Consider the following 19,794-nt stretch of genomic DNA (forward strand, 5'->3'; position numbering starts at 1 on the left):
CTACACATCTGAACAAGGTTAGTGCATGAGTGACTGGTGCTTGAATCAGGAACCAGCCAAACTGAGTTCAAATTCCGCCACCAGCAACTGGCCAGTAACACCAGCTTTTTTTTAAAAGCGTCTATTCTGGGACAGACATTTCACTAGAGATATCCTTCATATTTTAAAACTTGAATCCCCCCTCCTCCATGATTGGCCCCATTTTACAAAAGAGGAGCCTGAGGCTCCCGGCGGAGAAGCGACCAGCGAAAGGACAGCCAGTCGTCACCAGCCTGGGACTTGAAGCCACCCAGGCCCCAGATTCTGCTGTTGCCTAGGAGCCGTGGAGGGAGGAGCTGCCAGAGCGCAGGGGGGAGGGGAAAGAACCAAGCGAGCTCCGGGCAGCGCGCGCTGACGACAGCAGGTGATTTTTTTTCTGCAGAGCGCTTTCTCTCAGCGCCTTCCCTGGATTTTTTTCCCCCAGTCTCCGAGCAGTAGATAAGGGTGGGGCCGCTTCCCTGCAGCAGAGACGGCAGCGGCAGTGGCTGCGGCATCGTTGGGAGCAGCGGCTGCAGCAATGCTCGGTCTCCGCTGGAGGTGAATCACCTCCAAGCCCTGCTAGGTGGCCGGCTGAGACGGGACGCATCGGGGAGGGAGAATAGAGCCTCGTCCGTGGCCCCTGAGGCCACCCTGCTCGGTCCTTCCTCTACGCCATGGCTTAAGCCCGCAGCCACCTCGTCTCGCGTCGCCTCGCTTGGCCGGGGTCTGCGCGCCGCCGCAGCAGCAGGGAGGGGCGCGACCCAGACGCCCTCGCCCGGGGACTCCGGGACGCCGGGTGGCTCACCCATCGGTGACCGCAGCAGACTGCGCTCCCAAGACCTTTACAGGCGGCTCCCGGAGGCGTTTGCTGCCGGTAATCGGGGGGACTTTACGGACTTTAATCTCAGTGATATCTTGACCTTCCTGGGTGTTCTCTGAGGGAGGAGAGCGAGGTAGCCCAGGCCACCAAGGGAAAAAAACAGTGGGAACCAGACTGGTCGAGGGCCGAGGGACTGAAGTAAGATTAGAGACTTGCTTTAGAGCCACAAAAAGAAAGAGGGAAGGCCAGCTTTGCAGCTAGCATCATGGCGTGGCCGTGCATCACGCGGGCCTGCTGCATTGCCCGCTTCTGGAACCAGCTGGACAAGGCGGACATCGCCGTGCCGCTGGTTTTCACCAAGTACTCGGAGGCCACCGAGGCCCCGAGCGCCCCGCCGCAGCCGCCGGCGCCGCAGCAGCAGCCGGCGCAGCCGGCGCACGCTCCCCCCTCCGCTAGGGCGGTCGCCATAGAGACGCAGCCGGCCCAGGGAGAGTTGGATGCAGTTGCCCGGGCAACGGGGCAGGCGCCCGGGCCTAGCGGGGAACGCGAGGCTGCGGCTGCGGCCGGCCGGACCGGGCCCGGCGCCGTCCCGAGCTCCGGCTCCACCTCCAGCGCAGGCCCCGCGGACTCGGTGATGCGTCAGGACTACCGCGCCTGGAAGGTGCAGCGGCCAGAGCCTAGCTGCCGGCCGCGCAGCGAGTACCAGCCTTCCGACGCGCCCTTCGAGCGCGAGACCCAGTACCAGAAGGACTTCCGCGCCTGGCCACTGCCGCGCCGCGGGGACCACCCGTGGATCCCCAAGCCCGTGCAGATCCCCGCGTCCTCCCAGGCTTCGGTGCCGATTCTCGGGGCCTCCAAGCGCCGGCCTCAGAGCCAGGAGCGCTGGCCCGCGCAGGCCGCCGCGGAGGCCCCAGAGCAGGAGGCGACCCCTGGCGGAGCAGGTGGCCCCGCCGCCGGAAAGCCCTCGGGGGCAGACGAGCGCGACACGCGCAGAAAGCCTGGGCCCGCCTGGATGCTGCGTCGCGCCGAGGGGCAGGCGCCGGAGCAGGCGCCGCTGCCCGCCGCCCAGGCCCCGGTCCAGGCCGCGGGCCTGGAGGCTGGCAAGGGACGGGCAGCGGCGGACGCCCTCAACAGGCAAATCCGCGAGGAGGTGGCGAGCGCGGCGGGCAGCTCCTACAGGTGAGACGCGGGCCGCCGCTCAGGCGACGTGGCGGGTCACCCTTACCCTTTTGCGGAGGCTGCCCGGCGGTGGGGGGTTGGGGGTGGGGTTCATTCTCCGCACCGCGGGCCTCACGTGCAGCCCCTCCCCTGCCAGACCACACCCTCTCCTCGGCCGCAGCTCAGACACCCTGCCAAGGCTGACTTCTTTCAGCTCTTTCTTACGGGAAGGCTGTTAATACTATCCGTCCCCGCCTGCCTAGGTCTTTCCCTTTACCACTTGGGCATCTTTCCCCCCATCCCCGCCCCACCTCGGATTCCCGCTTGCTGGACCGAGACCCTTGGCAGTTTCTTCACAGGCGATGCCATTCCGCCCCACCCACTTGAGAGGCATCAGCCCCTCGCTGCCGGGTCCGCTGTTGCCTATATCAGCCTTGGCGCTCCCCCACAGGGCCCAGTCCTCCTAGAAGAATTCTTTCTCAGTGGCCAATCCCCTCCTCCTTAGCCCAGTTCCCTCCGCCTTTCATTCTTCCCTCCCTCTCTCAGTCCCTGGGAGACATCCAAACACCACACCCTTTTCTTGATTCCCCGCGGGGCTCTTACTGCTCACCTTCCTCCTTCTACCATCAGGCTTTGAAGTCGGATTCCTTCCTCCTCTCAGTAGCTGAGTCACACTGAGCACGTTTCTTAACCTTTCTGGGCCTTAGGTTCTTAGGTGTAAGAAGCGATTGATCATAGATCGTTCTCTTAGACTTGCTTGTTCATTTATTAATTAATTATTAATATTTAACTTATTTTTGAGCACCTACTATATGCCTGGCACTGCATGAGACATTGTGAGGATTACATGAGATGGCCGGGGAGAATTAAGCCTGGCACACAGTAGGTGATGAGAATGTCTTAGTGCCATTACAGTCTTGTGCATGATCCCTCATTATTCTGATTTCCACTTCCTAGATACCTCCAGCCTTCTCCCCTATTGATGCATTTCCTTTCTCCCTTCTCTTTATGTTTTCCAGTTGTGTTGCTCATTCCATTACCAAGACCCTCCTCTTTAGCACATTTAAATTCCCTCTAAATGAATGCCTTCAAGAAAGCACATATCCATTTTCTCTCTTTCGTTCTCCCTCCCTCTTCCCTTGCCTCTCCCTCCCTCCATCCTTCTAGAATTCTCTCTGTGCTGCAGCCTCAGCCCTTCCAACTTGCTTTCTCACCCTGTGCCTCCAATATGTTTTTCTAAATGCTTAGCTCCCCATCCTCCCCTTATGTTTCCACCCAGATCAAGCACTGAGAGATCTCATTTAACTCTGAACATGTAACATTAGGCTTTAGGGTCTCTGGGGAAACAGATGTGCAAGATGAAAAATTGAGCTAGAGGGGTTCAAAATGTGGCTTATGGGGTCCTTCATCAATGCCACAGCCAGTTGCCTCCTTCCTGCAGAAGACTGTGGTTGGGAGGACTGCAGAGTTAGTGTCTTTTGCGAAGACCCCTGTATGTAGCCTCATACCAGACTGGTGTCTTTCTCCAGTGAACGTACCAACCACTCCCTCATATGCTGAGGGAAGCATAGCGGAGATAGATATCCTCTTTTTAAAGACAAAATTCCTCTCTCAGGTTTTAAGTCTGGAAAGCATTTCTCAATGAGAAGGGGCAGCTAATATTCGGCTCTGACTCCATCTCCCCACCCCACTTGGCATTTCTCTTTTGGTTTATTGTTAGCACAACCACGGTGGTCCCTGAGGAGTGTACTACTTTTTTTATGGCTTTGGGTTGGGCAAGATCCTTTTCCTTGATTCAGAGCCATCAGAAGTAGAATTTGCACCATATCTTTGTTCTACTGCCAAGGGAGAACCAAAAAGAAAAGAAGGAAGCAAATAAACAAGAGGCATAAAAAACAAAACCAAGGTGTAGTTTTGTGATTCTGCTTGTTTCCAAGGCAGGCCCCACTTCATTCCCAAAAAACCCTAAGATTCGCCCAGCATCACAGATTTCTGATCTGTCCTCCTCATCTTCCTACTCCCACTCCCTGCTCCTACTCCTGGGTAGTAGTACCTGGTGGCAGGTGGAACCTTAACACCCACCATGCAGGAAACTACCCCTCCCCACCTCCAGAGAGTCAATGCCAATCAAGAGAGATCCCAAATTCTCAAATCTCCTTTGGCGATCCTACTCGGTTTATATTTCCAAGTCCATAGGACTTGCTTTGTCCATGAAAAATGGGCTAGACAGTCAGGGGATGACCTACACTTCAGGTACAACCCACTCCAGGTATATGGCTTGCACCTTTGTTCCATATGGCCTCTTCTCCCAAAACCCCGCCTTCACTGTATAGTAAGCATGTCAGGCTTTACCATTAGGATTATACTCATACTGCAAGTGATGGGATTGAATGGGGGAAGGCTCTGCTTTTGCAGCTGGTGAAAATGATTATTTTTAGTGGCTATCAGAATCAGAACTCCACCAACCTGTCAAAAAAAAAAATCTCTGAGCACCTCAAAAGAATTTTTTTTTTCTCATTTGGGTCTTCTGTAAAATTTAATTATGCGTGTGACTTTGGGGTCAGCAGTTTCATTTTGCTGTATAATCAGAAGGGTTTGGACGTATTAAGAGAACGAGTGTTGCTAAGAGACATCGGTTTCCTTAATGGACAATTTAAGTGCATGACCAAGTTGGTGTGAAATTTAACATTGTTTTCTGTTTCAGAAGAAAAATTAACCAATAGGGAAATGCACTTCGGGTGAAAGTAGACATGAAGAAATAAGACAATTAATCAAATATCCCATAAAGAAAAAAATGCCTGGAAATTGTAGGCTTATCTGGAACATTGATTTTCTTTCCCTATTGTCTCATGTTCTTTTCCTTGCTATGATTCCAAATACCTCCTGAATCTTAGTATGCCCCACGACCGGCATAGATGAGTCTTAACATTGCCTTATTAGAAGCCAGATTGGGTTCCATTTCAAAGATAATTTGATTTACAAAACCCTTTTCTTCTGCCACTCTACATAAATCATAGTGGCTTACACCATGGTGACTGGTTCATCTCATGGGCTTTCCAAGTGACATCTGTCACATGACATCAATGTGAGCAGTTGGCTTAAATAGAGAAAAGGACACACAACCCATCAGCTTAACATATTGGCATATAATGTGAAATATACAGCTAGCTTGCGGAGACATATACATACTTTTTGGTTTTTCTCTTACGATATCCAGTCAGTAGAAAATACCAAACATCCTTTGACACAATGATTTTGAGAAACCTTCCCAAATCAACAGTTCATCTAATTCGTAACGTATCTCCACTAGCCTGGGATTTTTGCATTAAGTGCTATCTCGGGTATCTTTCATTATTCACAATCATGAAGTTGATTAATTTTTAGTACACTCATTTTACATAATGATGTTATAAGATTGAGAAGCATGTCCCTGTTACCACTTTGAATGTTAAAGATGGATTTCGCCAGGCAGCCACTTGTGACTTTAGACCTAGCATTCTCAATTAGAAAAGAGATGAGTCATGAGAAGGGGATTAAAATTCTCATCTCAGTCCAGTCCGTCCCATTGCCCCAGCCATCAGTTAATAGGGATAGATGGGGTGGCAGGTGTTCCCCATAGAAATGCTAATGAGAGACTTCTCCTGCAAGAAATCAGCTGAGGCACCAGGAGGTAGAATTAATAAACCAGAGGCAAAATATTTGACAAATGAGAGCAGTAACAAGGAAATTGGAAAGAAAAGGAGCCTTATAGTCTTCCACGAAGGTTAGAGAAAGGCCCGTCTGACGTGGCTTCTGCTGGCAGAACTGCCCTTTGCTTCTGGAGCAACTCCCCACTTCCCTAATTTCTTCCTGGGCAAGTCTCAGAGATACTACAAGGCCAATCTCAGATACTGAATCTTTAAGGATATCTTCCAGGTGCTGCCATTCAGAGCCAATCTTTCTTGCATTCCCTTTCTATATTCTGTGCACTCCCATTGTCTGCTCGATTATAAGATACTGTTGTCTGTATCTGCCTCTGCCACCAGATCACAAACACTGGGAGAGAGGGCTGTATTTTGTTCATCTCTATACATCTCACAGTGTAACATTGCACCCAGGTGCCATATAGTTTTGCAGAATCCAGTAAATTTTTAGAATTTGGTGAAAATTTTGTTCACCTACACATTGATTCATTTCGTTCAGTTTTATTTAGTTGGATTTATTTCAGTAAGTGACCACAAAGCCCCTGCTGTGTATCAGACAGGATGCTGGGGATACCAGATGAATAATTTATAACATTTATGTAAAGAAGTTATGGCTGCCTTAATCAAGATAAAGTCCATTCTCTACTAGGTTAGCCCTAGAAGTAGATGTTCAAACAAGGATGGGCAGCAAACCTTACAGATCTCTTGTACCTTCACCCAGGGCAATGACCCTCAACCTTGAGTGCCCTTTGGAATCATTGGAGAGCTTTAAAAACGCTGATGGCCTTGCCCAGAAATTCTGATTTAATTGGTCTGGGGTGTGGCCTGAGCATCTGAATATTTCAGAAACGGTCCCAGGCGACTCTCATGTGCAATTCAGGTTATGACCTACTTCCCTAAGTCAAGGTTTCTCAAAACTCAGTACACCCAAGAATCATCTGGCTAGTTTTCTAAGATACAGATTATTGGGCCTCATCCTCAGGCATACCGATTCAGTAGATTTAAAGTAGAGCCTAAGAAACTACATTTTAACATGCAGTCCAGATAATTTTGATGGAAAATACTGCTTGGAGAAATTGGTTGTCCTTAAGGTATTAATTTCTCATACACAAAAACAGTGTTGGTTGCCATTTATTTAAGTCTTTAATGTCCTTCATTTACATTTTGTAATTTTCTGCACAAGAGTCTCTCTCTCCCTCACACACACACCCACACATACACAAATGCGCACACATTTTTTAAAAGATTTTTTTATTTATTTGACAGAAATCACAACCAGTTAGAGAGGCAGCCAGAGAAAGAGGGGGAAGCAGGCTCCCCAGTGAGCAGAGAGACGGATGCGGGGCTCCATCCTAGGACCCTAAGATCATGACCTGAGCTGAAGGCAGAGGCTTAACCCACTGAGCCACCCAGGCACCCCTGCACACACATTTTTAAGTTTTATTGTTCTATATTTAAATCTTTAGTAACATAACTGGATTTTAACCTTATGTATGGAATAAAGTAGGGAATCCAGTTTTCTTTTTTGTCTTATGGAAACTCATTTATCCCCAAAGTGCAACTTTTCCTCATTAATATCTCCATGAATCTCCTCTATTGAGTAAGGGTCACATATGTTTAGATATATTTCCGGGATATCTGTTCTATTCCATTATTCTGAGTTAATGCCACACTACCACCTTTTCTTTTTGTCTATGATATTTCCAATTATTTTCCTATTGTGAGGAGTAGATTTTGTTACATTTTCTAATGGTTTGTTGCTCATATGTGTTAATTTTTGGATGTTGATCTTGTATTGAGGAACTTTATCATGCTCTCTAATTAGTTTTGTCTTCAGACTCCCTTGGGCTGTCTGCGGAGATAATGTATGTTTTTAGCAAATACCAATTTATTGTCTTCCTTTCCAATATTTATATATCTTTTGTGTGTGTGTGTGTACTGCTGCATTGGTGAGGACATAGGATGTAGTTTTGATAGTAGGTGATAATAGACATCTTTGTCTTAGGATGTGGAAATGCTGCTTATGTTTTAAAAACTTCTTAAGTTTTATCAGGTTTGAGGCTTGCTCTGTGTTTCTACGAGATAGCATCATATCAGATTAAGAAACTTCTCTTTATCCAAATTTACTAAGGGTTTCTAAAAATGTGGATGGGTATTGAATTTTGTTGACTGCTTTTCCTGCATCAACTGAGATGATCATATGGTTTTTCTTTTTGAATCTGTTATTAGATTATTTTGATATTGAACCATCTTTGCATTCCTGAGATAAACCTTACTTGTATAAAAATACAGTTTGTAGTGTTGAATTTGGTTTGCTATTTTTTATTTGAAATGTTTACATATGTATTTATATCATCCCCAAAGAGGGAGTAGAGAAAATTAGCCATCAGAGAATGGAGCTCTGAGGGATACAAGTATTTGGAGGGGTATTGACAGCAGAAGTAATAGCCATGAAAAAGACAAAGAAGGAGTGATCAGAGGAGTAAATCAGAACAGAGACATAGCACAGAAACCACACGGAGTGCCTAACTCAGCAATGCCTTATGCCTCTTTGGAACTTTTTACTGAGGAATTACTGTGTGCAAAGCATTTTTCTAGATCATTGGTTGCCCTTGTGCAGTTAACTCTTAGAGATATAATGTTGACCAAGAATAACCCACAAAGAGGAAAGGAGATAAGATATAGGCAATTATTGGTTGCTGTCTTGGGGGGGACGAAAGGTACTTACTGCATATATGAATTAAAAAAAAAAAAGTCAAGCCAGTGATAGTTCTAAATCTTCAATCACTAAAAATCACTCAATTTCCCAGACACAAAATTAAAATACTCCAGTAAATGGCCACTAAGTTTAAAGAGCTATCTCTATAATCAGTGCAGCTCTGGCTTTACAAATTATGTCAGTTGTATAAATGTAGAACTGCGAGCTTCTAATTCTCTGCTGAATGAAGAAAACTGCAAGATGGGTCTCAACCAACAAACTAAAAATTCTCTGGATGTTCACTAAAAGCCCTAGTTTTCACTATTAGAGTTAATAATAGTAGCTAATTGAGTGCCTACTACGTGCCTGGCGGACTGCTACAAATCTTAGATGCATTTTCTCCTACAACCTTTACAGTAGCCCTGCAGGAATGGTACTAGTACTTCACTGTTGGGGCTTAGGACCTCAGGGCCTCTTGTCTGCCCTGAGGCTTTTAGACTTGAACACACAGACTTGGCTTAATGCTGTTTCTCAATACATGCCATTTCCTCCATGTCATATTAACATGTATTAACTCAGTTTCAGTCCAGGAAACGTGATTAGTGTCTACTCTGTATCAGGCTCATTCCTAGGATGACAAAGCAGTCCTCGCTCTTGAAAGGCTTCTGTGTATAAGCAGAGACAAGTGTGCTGAAAATTACCCTAATAAAAAGTCTTTGCAGGGTCTGGTGGGGCACAGAGGAGAGAGAGGTTAAGTCAGCTTGATCTGAGGGTTGTCGGAGAAAGGGTTCAGGAGAGAGGGGACTGGCAGGGGATCTTCAAAGAGGGGACATTGTGGGGAAGGGGTCAATTTGAGTAAATGGATGAGAAGAGAAATTGTAAGCAGTTCTGTGCCAACAGCAGTTAGAGGTCTCGTGGGATGACGATAGAATAGTGAAGACCAGGTGGGGAGGCTGGGCCAGCTCCTTTGTCCTATAAGTAAAGAGAAGAGCAGGATTATGTTTGGGATTTGGGAAAAGGTGACTTTGACGGTGGTGGAGGGATGGATTGGGGTCATGGAGCTCGGGAAGAGGCTGTTGTCTGGGGCAGAGATCGTGACAACCTCCAGCAAGGAAAGAAGGCAACAAAACACTGACACTATTGGATGCAATAATGTTTTGGCCAAAGAAGAGCAGGTCCAAAGGCAAAGAGAGGAGGCTAGGACATTGCCCAGATCTCATGCTTTGGATGTCCGGGGAAACAATCATTCACTGAGTAGATAACACCATTTTGAACCAGTTGGATTTGAGGTGTCTTTTTCCAAGGTTGACATGGAGATGTCCATTAGAAAGTGAAAATAGAAATCCGCCCTGCTGGTTAGGGTGTAAACTGGTACAATCCTATAAAACTCTTCAACATTATCTACTCAAGGTAAACGTATGTTTTACTCTAAGACCCAGGAACTGTCCTCTTGAATGTACACCCAAACGAAATGAGGACAAACGAGTTGTACAAGAATGCATATAGCAGCTTTAATAATAATAGCTAAAAAGAAAAAACGCAAATGTCCATCAACAATGGGACAAATTGTGGCATATTCATATAGTGGGTTGTCATATGGCAGGGAGAATAATGCCTCCCCAACCCCCCACTCAAGTATGTCCACATCCTAATTCCTGGAACATGGGAATATGCTATGTTACAGAGCAAAAGAGACTTTACAGCTGTCATTACATTAAACATCTTGAGGTGGGGGAGTATCCTGAATTATGGGCCCAGTGTAATCACAGAGATCTTTACAAGTGAAGGAGTCAATGTCACAGTGATGCAGTATGATAAAGACTCGGCCAGACATTGTAGGCTTCAAAGATGGAGAAGGGGGACATGAGCCAAGGAACGCAGGCAGGTGCTAAGAAACTGGAAAAGGCAAGGAAATGGCTTCTCTCCTGGAGCCTTCAGGAGGAACACCTTGCTTCTGGTGACACCTTGATTTTTTCCAGTGAGATCCATTATAGACTTTTAACTTACACTAGAAGATAATACATTTGCATTGTTTTAAGCCATTCAGCTTGCGGTAATTCATTTCAGCACCTGTAGGAAACTAATACACAGTTTCTCAATCTTGGCAGTACTGACACTTTGGACTGGATAATTCTTTGTTGTGAGGAGCTGTCCTCTGCCTTATGGCATCCCTGGCCTCTCTCCACCCCATGCCGTAGCACTCCCCACTGCACCCTCACCCTTGCTAAACCGTCAGCATCAGAAACGTTTCCAGGCATTGCCAGAAGACCCCTGCAGGGGGAAAAATTGCCCCTGGTGAGAACCACTGTTGTATGAAAAGTAAAATTACTGTAATACTTTATAATATGGATATATCCCACAGCCATGGTGATGAATGAAAGGAACAGATACAAGACACTTACTGAACAATCGCATTTACATGGATTTCAAAAACAGGCCAAAGGAATTGACAGTGGTGGAAGTCAGAATAGTGGTGATCTCTGGGATGGGGCACATAACTAGTTGAGAAGGAGCACAAGGGAACCTACTGAGATACTCGAATTGTTCTCTGTGTTGATCTGGGTGGCGATTATGTGGATCTAGACATGCAAACAATTAAGGTTTATGGACTTTATCCTATGTATGTTATGCTTCAGCCAAAAATTTCAAAACAAATACAAACCAAGTAAATGGAGATGGAGGTTGGATGCTCAAGAGAAAAGGCAGAACAGGAAAGATCTGGACCTGGAGCTGTCAGTGAGGATCAAACCCACAGGCATCAGAGTGGGTGGGGCATAAAGAGGGTGGGAAGAAGAGACCACTGAGGGCGGGGCCCAACCAGCACTGACATAGGGGTAGGCGGAAGAAGAGTCAGTGGGGGATGAGGGGATGAGGATGGGCAGTTGGTGTCTATGTGGAGTGAGAGCACAGGCCCCAGCTCTCTTCCCATTCTCACCTCCCCTACCTCCGGCCTCTGTGTTCCCTGCAGGAGCTACCCCACTTGTATGTAAAGCATCATAGTACCCTTCCCTAGCCTTGCTGGGCCAGCATAGCCCATTGCCAATGTATATTTTCTCCCAAATGACTGAAGACGCTTCTCAGCACTAAGCCTGGCGTAACCTCTTTTGGTGGGAAAACTGGGCTCAGGCCCCCAGCCGCAAAATACACCATAAGTACCTCCTTGAAACACTGCCTCCTGCCTCCTCCACGGTGCTGCTCCCTGTGGTCACTGTCTATTTTGTGCAGTGACTTCGTGCTGTCTTTTTGGCTCCCACTCTCCTAAGCCCAGGCTGTCCTCCTTCACCAACTTGTTTTTGCAGTGGGAGAGGGTTGCCTGTCTCATTCCTCCTTATCCCAAACTCTCCACAGATTTCCTTCCCATCCAGAGCAAGAACTAGCACCTCAGGCTGCAGTCGAGGCTTTTCAGGATCTGACCTGTCTGGTTGTTCCCAGCATTTTTGCCCACTGTTCCCCACACTCACCTGATGCTTTTTCCTGGGGGTTCTCAGTTCTGGTTGTACATTGCAATCTTGGGGGGCTCAGCAGGTGATCCAGCCAAATCACAGTCTGACCTGGGCCTTGACCAGCCCTGTGTGTAACTGTGGCTGGATTTTGCTCCCAGTTTTCCCTCCTGCTCTCCTCTCACCTTCTCTAAATCCCTCCCATCCTTCAGGGCTTTATTCCATTGTGAAAGAGGCTTATACTGTAAAAGCAGGGAATTAGGCTGGATTTATTTGATCATAATAGCATAATAATAATAATAATGCAGTGGGCTTAATATTATTTTTATTCTGAGTTCAGTGCAGCATCTTCAGAGCATGCAAAAGCTGGGGCTATGGGCTCTTGAGGATTTAAGGTGCAGAGCTCATGATCCCTGCTCACAGGAGCTTGCCATCTTGTGACGCAGGTAACATGGTTACAAGCATCCAAAGCACCAGGCAGGGCCTGCTGAGGGTTAAAATCAGGGGCCAGAGATCTCTAGGGCCACAACAAGGGCTGGTTAATTTTGTTGGAAGATTCGTGGATGGGATGAAGGGATGAGTCCTGGGAGGTGTACTGGTGTCCTGTTAGGGATTTGCTGACCATTAAAACTGGGCTCGAGTCATTTCTCTGTAACTTAAAAATCTGTGTGACCTTGAAAAAGTCTTTTGTTTTCTCATAAGTAAAATGGAGATAATTGCACAGTAGTGACTTCAGAGTTGTGAGGAAGATCGGGGGGAGATAACACTTTCCCCAGTGCAGGCCCATTTACTAAGTGCTGGCCACATTTATTGCTATCATTGAGAGAACAGCCTAGAGTCAGTAACCAATGAAAGTCTTTCAGTTATTCACTCAGCAAACCTCTGTCAGGTCGTATAGCAGACACTATACTAGGACATGGGGATATAGAAATGAATTGCACATATTCCTGTCCTAAAAAGAGCTCTGGCGAGAGAAACAGTGAGAAAATTATAGTATTAGTAGTATGTGCAATAGTAGAAATATGGAGAAGATACTGTGGAGATATAGAGGAAAGGGTGGGGGGAGTCTGCCTCAGTCTGAATCAGGGACCATTTTCTGAAGGAGGTGTACCTGTGCAGTGTGTCAAAAGTGTGGAATTAGTTCCATTGGGAAGGCAAGAGGTTCAGAGCTATATATTCCTTCCTGCAGGTCTTTAACAATGAGCTAAAAACAAAGAAGGCCACTTAAAGAGTACAATACTTACTAGTAATTTCAGCTCCTCTCAGATGTCTAGCTTTATCTTGGGACTTGTGTCCAAATTCTGCTCACCACTTGTTAATATATGACTTTGGGCAAGTTACTTAACCTCTCTTGTCTGATTTTGCTTCCTCAGTGGTAAAATAGAATCAATAATATCTATCTTGCAAAGTCACTGAAAGACCAAATATTCCATTAAGTTTGTGACTTGTGACTCTCTTGCCTTTTTTTTTTTTTAAGATTTTATTTATTTATTTGGGAGAGAGAGAGAGAGAGAGAGAGAGAATGAGAGCACATGAACGGGGGAGGGGTAGAGGGAGAAGGGAGCCAACCATGGGGCTTGACATGGGGCTTGATCCCAGGACCCTGGGATCATGACCTGAGCCAAAGGCAGATGCTTAACCAACTAAGCCATCCAGGTGCCCCCCTCACCTGTCTTATTTACCATTGTACTCCCAGCACCAAGTTCACTGCATGGTATTTAGGAGATGCTTAATAGATATTAATTGAGCAAGTGAATAATGATGTATGTACACTACTTAGTATAGTACCTAGCTCATAGTAAGCACTCAGTAAAAGACAGCTTATTCTCATCATCATTATCCCAAGTGGGGTTGAGTACTACTCAGCTAATAGAAAGAGGCAATTTTGCCCTTCTGGGTGCACAGATTCTGAATTTCTGGAAAGAGAACCATGAAATGCTTAAATAAAAGATTTTCTGTGACTATTTTTGAGTCTGACCTGGAGAATCGGGGAAGACTTCAGAAGGGAGGGTAGCATCTGAGCTGGATCTTGAAGCATCAGTCTCATTTCCGTAGGCAAAATAATCAGGCAGGCATGAGGTGGCACATTCCAGGTAGAAGGGAGAGCTGGAGCCTGGAGAGCTAGCTATGCATTGTGGAGAATCACAGACATTCAGATATGACAAGTGTTCCAAGTGTGAGGAGTGACGTAGCAGGAGATGAGTCTGGAAAGGTCTAGAGCAGTGATCGGTAAACTTTCTGTAAAGGGATAGATAATACATATTTTAGGCTCAGCCAGCCCTTATATAACAAGAGAAAACAAATTTCCCAAAGTTTTAATGTTGAAATTCAAAATATGATAATAATAATTGAATACAATATTTTGTAATATAGGTCTACCAATGAGAAGAATGGCTTTTTTTAGGGGAATAACATTTGCTGAAATGAAATTCAAAATTAGTATTCCCCTTCATCATTTTTTTTTTAAAGATTTTATTCATTTATTTGACAGAGAGAGATCACAAGCAGGCAGAGAGGCAGGCAGAGAGAGAGGAGGAAGCAGGCTCCCTGCTGAGCAGAGAGCCCGATGCGGGGCTCGATCCCAGGACCCTGAGATCACGACCTGAGCCGAAGGCAGCGGCTTAACCCACTGAGCCACCCAGGCGCCCCCCCCCTTCATCATTTTGATTACAAATATTTATCTCCAGAAGTTATTCTTAGCTCATAGCTGAACAGATTTGGCTCATGGACCAGTTTCCCAATCTCTGATCTGTATTATTATTTGTTTAATATCTATTTATTTGAGGGATGCCTGGGTGGCTCAGTGGGTTAAGCCTCTGCCTTCGGCTCAGGTCATGATCTCAGGGTCCTGGGATCGAGGCCTGCATCCGGCTCTCTGCTCACTGGGGAGCCTGCTTCCCCCTCTTTCTCTCTGCCTGCCTCTATGCCTACTTGTGATCTCTCTCTGTCAAATAAATAAATAAAATCTTTAAAAAAAAAAAAAGATCTATTTGTTTGAGAGAGAGCATGCAAGAAGGGGGAGGGGCAGACAGAGAGGGAGAGAATCCTCAAGCAGACTCCCTGCTGAGTGTGGAGCCCCATGTGACCCGGGGCTTGACCCCAGGACCCTGAGATCCTGGCCTGAGCTGAAATCAGGAGTTGGCTGCTTAACTGACTGAGCCACCCAGACGCCCTCCCATATGTATTGTTGAGGACAGAACACCATGCTATCAAGTTTCAGACTATTTAAGTGTCGAATAACCTGACCACAGTGCCTGAGAATACTTGGTTTGACTGTTCCTGATGAAGCACATCGCTTATTCTTCCCAAGTGGCACAGGCATTCTCTTGTTTCCTTACAACTGAAGAGCAACAGGGCACTGACGTGTGTGTGAGAGTCTCTTTGTCTTCATATATAATGGGTCAGCAGCCCGGCCCTCACAGCAACCACGGACACAAGGTACGGGAGTCGCCGTTGTGGAAGAGTATCAGTGTCTGGCTGCTGTGACCATTTCATGCGGGCTTCTCCTGGGAGCTGGAACAAGGCTTTAAAAAAAAAAAAAATAGGACAACGTGCTATAAAAAGGTGCCTGAGGACAAATCCCCTCGCCTAGAATGAAACCCCTATGAGAAAAACAGAAGAGACCTCTACCATGAGAGGACTGTGGTGACAGCTCGAAGAAGTTCTGTTCTGGCCCTTCTCCAAGGGCTGGCTGGGAACTGGAGAGAGTCTTGGTGATTCCAGCTGCTAAGAATCTAATCTTTTCACACCATTCTCTGGGGAGCCTTTTATTTAGCACATCATAATAGTCCCAACCCAAACTACATTTCTCGGAAGGTGATACGTTATAAATGCTACCTTCCTCTCTATCTAGATGGAAGAAGTTGGGGAAAGAGTGTTACTTTGTTAATAAATCAGTTCAACCCAGTTCCTATTTGTTGAGTACTTCCTATGAATAAGACGCTCAGCTCGGCTCTGGGGCGATGACTGCGGAGTCCGCGGTTTGGCACTTCCTGATTCAGTCTGTGTCTGTTCCTACTTCAGTAGTAGGAAGAAGCATGATAATGAAGGTGATGATGGTGATGGTGATGGTAAAGGGAAGAAAGGGCAGGAGGAGATGATGCAGCAGCAGAAGCATCGATGCTTTCAACTAAGCAAGGTCTTTAGGGGTGGGGATGATAGAAGAGGGAAGAATACACAAGAAAAAGTGAAGAACAGAAGGAAAATTAGTAATCCCAGCTACTGATCTGATCGCCGTGGTGCAGAGGATCAACCAAAAGACCTGGCATCAGAGAAACCTCAGCTCAAAGCCCAGCCTTCCCACTTAATGCTGATGTAACCCTGGTGAAGTCATTTCAAGTCTCCGAGCCTGAATTTCCTCCTCAAGAACATGGCGCAATGTTATACATGTCGTAGGTCGCATGGATGTGTACCTGTTTTATGAATCATTAGGTCCTCACGGTCAACATTTTAAATATTAACACTCAAAAAGAAGCATGGAATCTGGCTGCACTTCAGTTTAGAAGGATGAGTCCCTGAGGGACAGGCTCTGAACTAAGTTGGATGACAGCTCTGAACAAGATAGAGGCCGTTCACCATGGAGTGAGCAGGAGAATGAGAGATGCAGTATTAAGCATGCATTCCAGCTGCTGGTTACTAAATATAATTGTGATGAATTTGGGCCAGGGAGAGCACAAAGTGCTAGGAGAGCATTTGATGGGACCTGACAGGCCTAACCTAGACCAGGCGTTGGAGCTGTTGTCTGAGGTGGTGGTGTTGGAGCTGAAGCCTGGGTGGTGAAGGTGAGCCTCGATGCCTGCCTGGCCTCCTATGGGCCTGGCTGGAGCTCCTCCTTCTGGCTTCATTTCCTGGCCTGTCAGTAATTGGTTGGCCCAGTCCCCTCTGCAGGCCTTCCCGGCTAAGGAACCACATTCCAGGATCCCCTTAATCACCCGAGGGCATGATGCCAAAGCGCCCTGTCCTGAGGCTTGCCGGAGAGTGCACAGGGCCGAGGAGAGAGCACGACTGCGAAGGGAAACTGATGACATTGAAGAGTCAGATCATGGCCAAGGATTTGGTTTCACCCATTTGATACTACTCTCATTCCCTCCTAAATATCTGATGCTACCTTGTCTGAGAAATCTTTTAAGCACTTTCTCTTTTTTTTTCCCTTAGAAGTTAAACAAAGTATACTACAAAGAAGAGTGCAGCACCCATATTCTCACTACCCAGAATTTTTAAAATTAACTTTTTATTATATTTACTTCCAGTTTTGTGTCAAAGCATGTTTTTCTTTCATAATAAAGTTCTCTTGGCCCACCTGACCCAGACCCATTCTGCTCTTCCCTCTACCCCAGGAGGCTACCACTCCTGACTTTGGGGTGCATATCTCTTCATCTATAAACTACAGAAGAAATTATATATGTGTGTATGTGTTAATTTATTTTTTATATAGTGTTTGATGACTTTTTAACAAGTTTTTTTCTTAGGTATTAATTTTTTTAATAATCTCTGTACCTAGTGTGGGTCTCCAGTTCACAACCTCAAGACCCTAGTCATATGCTCTACCAACTGAGCCAGCCAGGTACCCCTGTGTTTACTTAGATGACAGCTGACACTGTGTATCATTCTGTGATTTCATTTTTTTCACCCAACATCGTATATGCTGAAGAAATACAAACAAGCAGTCATAAGCACCCACTTATTTATAGTTCCTTCCTTTTAATGGCTGTAAAACCTGCCAGCATTGAGTATATCACATGTTATTTATCTTACTTTACTTATATTAGGTTTTCTTAATTTTTAACTATCAAAAATGGTGCTACAGTGAGTATCCTTATACATGTCTCTCTGTGAAAATATGTAAGAGAAGTGGAACTGTTGAATCTAGCTTATATGCATTTTGCTAGATATCAGTAAATTGCTCTTTTTACTGGCTGGACTCATTTATACTTCAACGAATCATGTAAAAAATATCCTTTTTTCTTATAATATCACCATTTAAAATTTTGCCAATTTCATAGTGAGAAAACGGTCATTGTTTAATTCCTATTTCCCCGCTTTTCAGCGATGCTCGGAAACTTTCTTTGTATTTATCAAAATCTCCAATTTCTCTTCTGTGGGCTGCGCCTTCACACCCCATGCCTGTAGTCCCTATAAGGTGTGATCTCATTTTAATTGACCTACACTGACACTGACAAGTCATCTTCTTTTCTGTGACTTGGCTTTTGCCTCCATTTCCAGGGTCTTTGTCACATGGAAATTCTTCATTTCAGTGTATTCACCGTGTTCAGTCCTTGCCTGTGTGGTTTGTGCATTTTTTCCCTAATTTCAGAAAGACTTCACTCCCAAAGTGATAGACACAGTCTTTTATACTTTCTTCTGATAGTTTCAAGGTTTATATTTCACATTCAGGTTCATGGTACGTCTGGAATGAATTTTGAATGATATGAGTGTGAGATATATATTTCCATGTGCTTCTATGTGGAAAGCCAACAATCCCAAATTCATTCGTTTCACAGGCCCTTCGTTCCCACTGACTTAAAAAGTCCCCTCTCTCTGATAGCAAGTCCTCTCACTTTTGTGTGTCCGTTTCTGGGTTCTCTGCTTTGTCGCATTGACCTATTTGTCTATTCCTAACAAATACTACACTTAACCTAATTATGATGGCCCTGTGATGTGTTTTGATTTTTCATAGGGCAAGTCTCTCTCTTAGTTGTTCTTTTTCAGAATTGCCTTGGTCTTACTTAGACATTTACCCTCCCATATTTATTTTGGACTTTGTTTTCAACTACTACAAAAATTACTATTGAGGTTTTGAAGACGGGTTAAAATTACAAGTTAATCTGAAAATTGACATCTGTGTAATATTGTCTTTCTGTGTATAAACAAGATACATCATTCCATTAACTGAGGTCTTGTTTTATATCCTTTGAAAGGTCTTTTTTCTATGCTCTTTCCTAGACGTTTTCTAGATTCTGTGGCTATTGTGAGTTGGTTTTGTTGTTGTTGTTGTTGTTACCTTTCCTAATTGGTTGTTGGTGATGTATAGGAATGATATTAATTCCCATATGTTTAACTGGTGCCTGTAAACTTGATGAATTCTCTTGTTAATTCTAAAAATCTCTTTTGAGAAATTTCTTGGATTTTCTATTTACCGTGATTTCCCTTTGTTCCTTCTTTGATTCATTTCAGCCTTTTACTGAATTGATTAAATTTTCTCTTTCCCTTCTGTGTAGAAGTTGTGCATTCTATTTCCAGTTTTTTGTTGGGTGGTTGGTTTTTTGGTGTCTATCCATCCATCTTTTTTAATCTGTAGGTCTGACTGACAGTTTCAAGTTGGTCAGACTTGACCTCTGATCACCCCTTCAGCTTCCATGTTCTTGTCTTATAGTTTAGCTCAGCTTTGCTTTACAAGTCCTCGAATTTAGAAACAATTAGTAATAAGATTTTTATGTCCACTGCTTACTTAGATTTGCCTCTGTATTCAGTAATATTTTGCTCGCCACTGGTTTTTGAGTCCCACTCTTGCTTTCTGGAAGTCTGCCCTTTGTCTGAAATACTTTTTTCTCGCCCTCACACTTTAGTGATAGCTAGCTGAGGGAAGAATTCTGGGTAGACATTAGTTTTCTCTTAGCACTTTAAAAATATCACTCCACTATCTTCTGGCTGTGTTGTTGCCTATGAAGAATGGACTATAATGTAAACTGCTTGGATTGGTACTCAGCACATAATAAAAGTATCCTAAGTATTACTGGCAGCCGTGGCCATCGTGACAGTAGAAATAGCAGCATCAGCTTTCCGTACGTCCTATCTCGTCTTCCCAGCTCTGTCCTGTAGGTGCTGTAATCTGAGGCTCAGAGAGGTTGGATACCTTTTCCAGTGTTGTCCCACTAATAACTGAAGGCATAATTTACACCCCTGAATAGGCCACCTAAAACCTGTTTCCCCCTGTCCCTAGATCACACTGACCCTATTATCATAATGGTTTGGACACCA

General features: G+C 45.3%; 1 protein-coding gene across 1 annotated transcript in view; it reads left to right on the forward strand.

Annotated features, from left to right (window-relative positions):
- Positions 1-378: 378 nt before the first annotated feature.
- The window catches only part of MAP6 (microtubule associated protein 6), a 72,482-nt gene continuing 53,066 nt past the window's right edge, over positions 379-19,794 (forward strand). Inside the window, exon 1 of the mRNA XM_032853036.1 lies at positions 379-2,017. Within this exon, the coding sequence (XP_032708927.1) occupies positions 1,104-2,017 (914 nt within the window). The 5' untranslated portion in view covers positions 379-1,103. The remainder of the gene's footprint in view (positions 2,018-19,794) is intronic.

This window comes from Lontra canadensis, unplaced genomic scaffold (assembly GCF_010015895.1).
Source record: "Lontra canadensis isolate GAN:19392208 unplaced genomic scaffold, GSC_riverotter_1.0 scaffold7, whole genome shotgun sequence".
NCBI lineage: Eukaryota > Metazoa > Chordata > Mammalia > Carnivora > Mustelidae > Lontra > Lontra canadensis.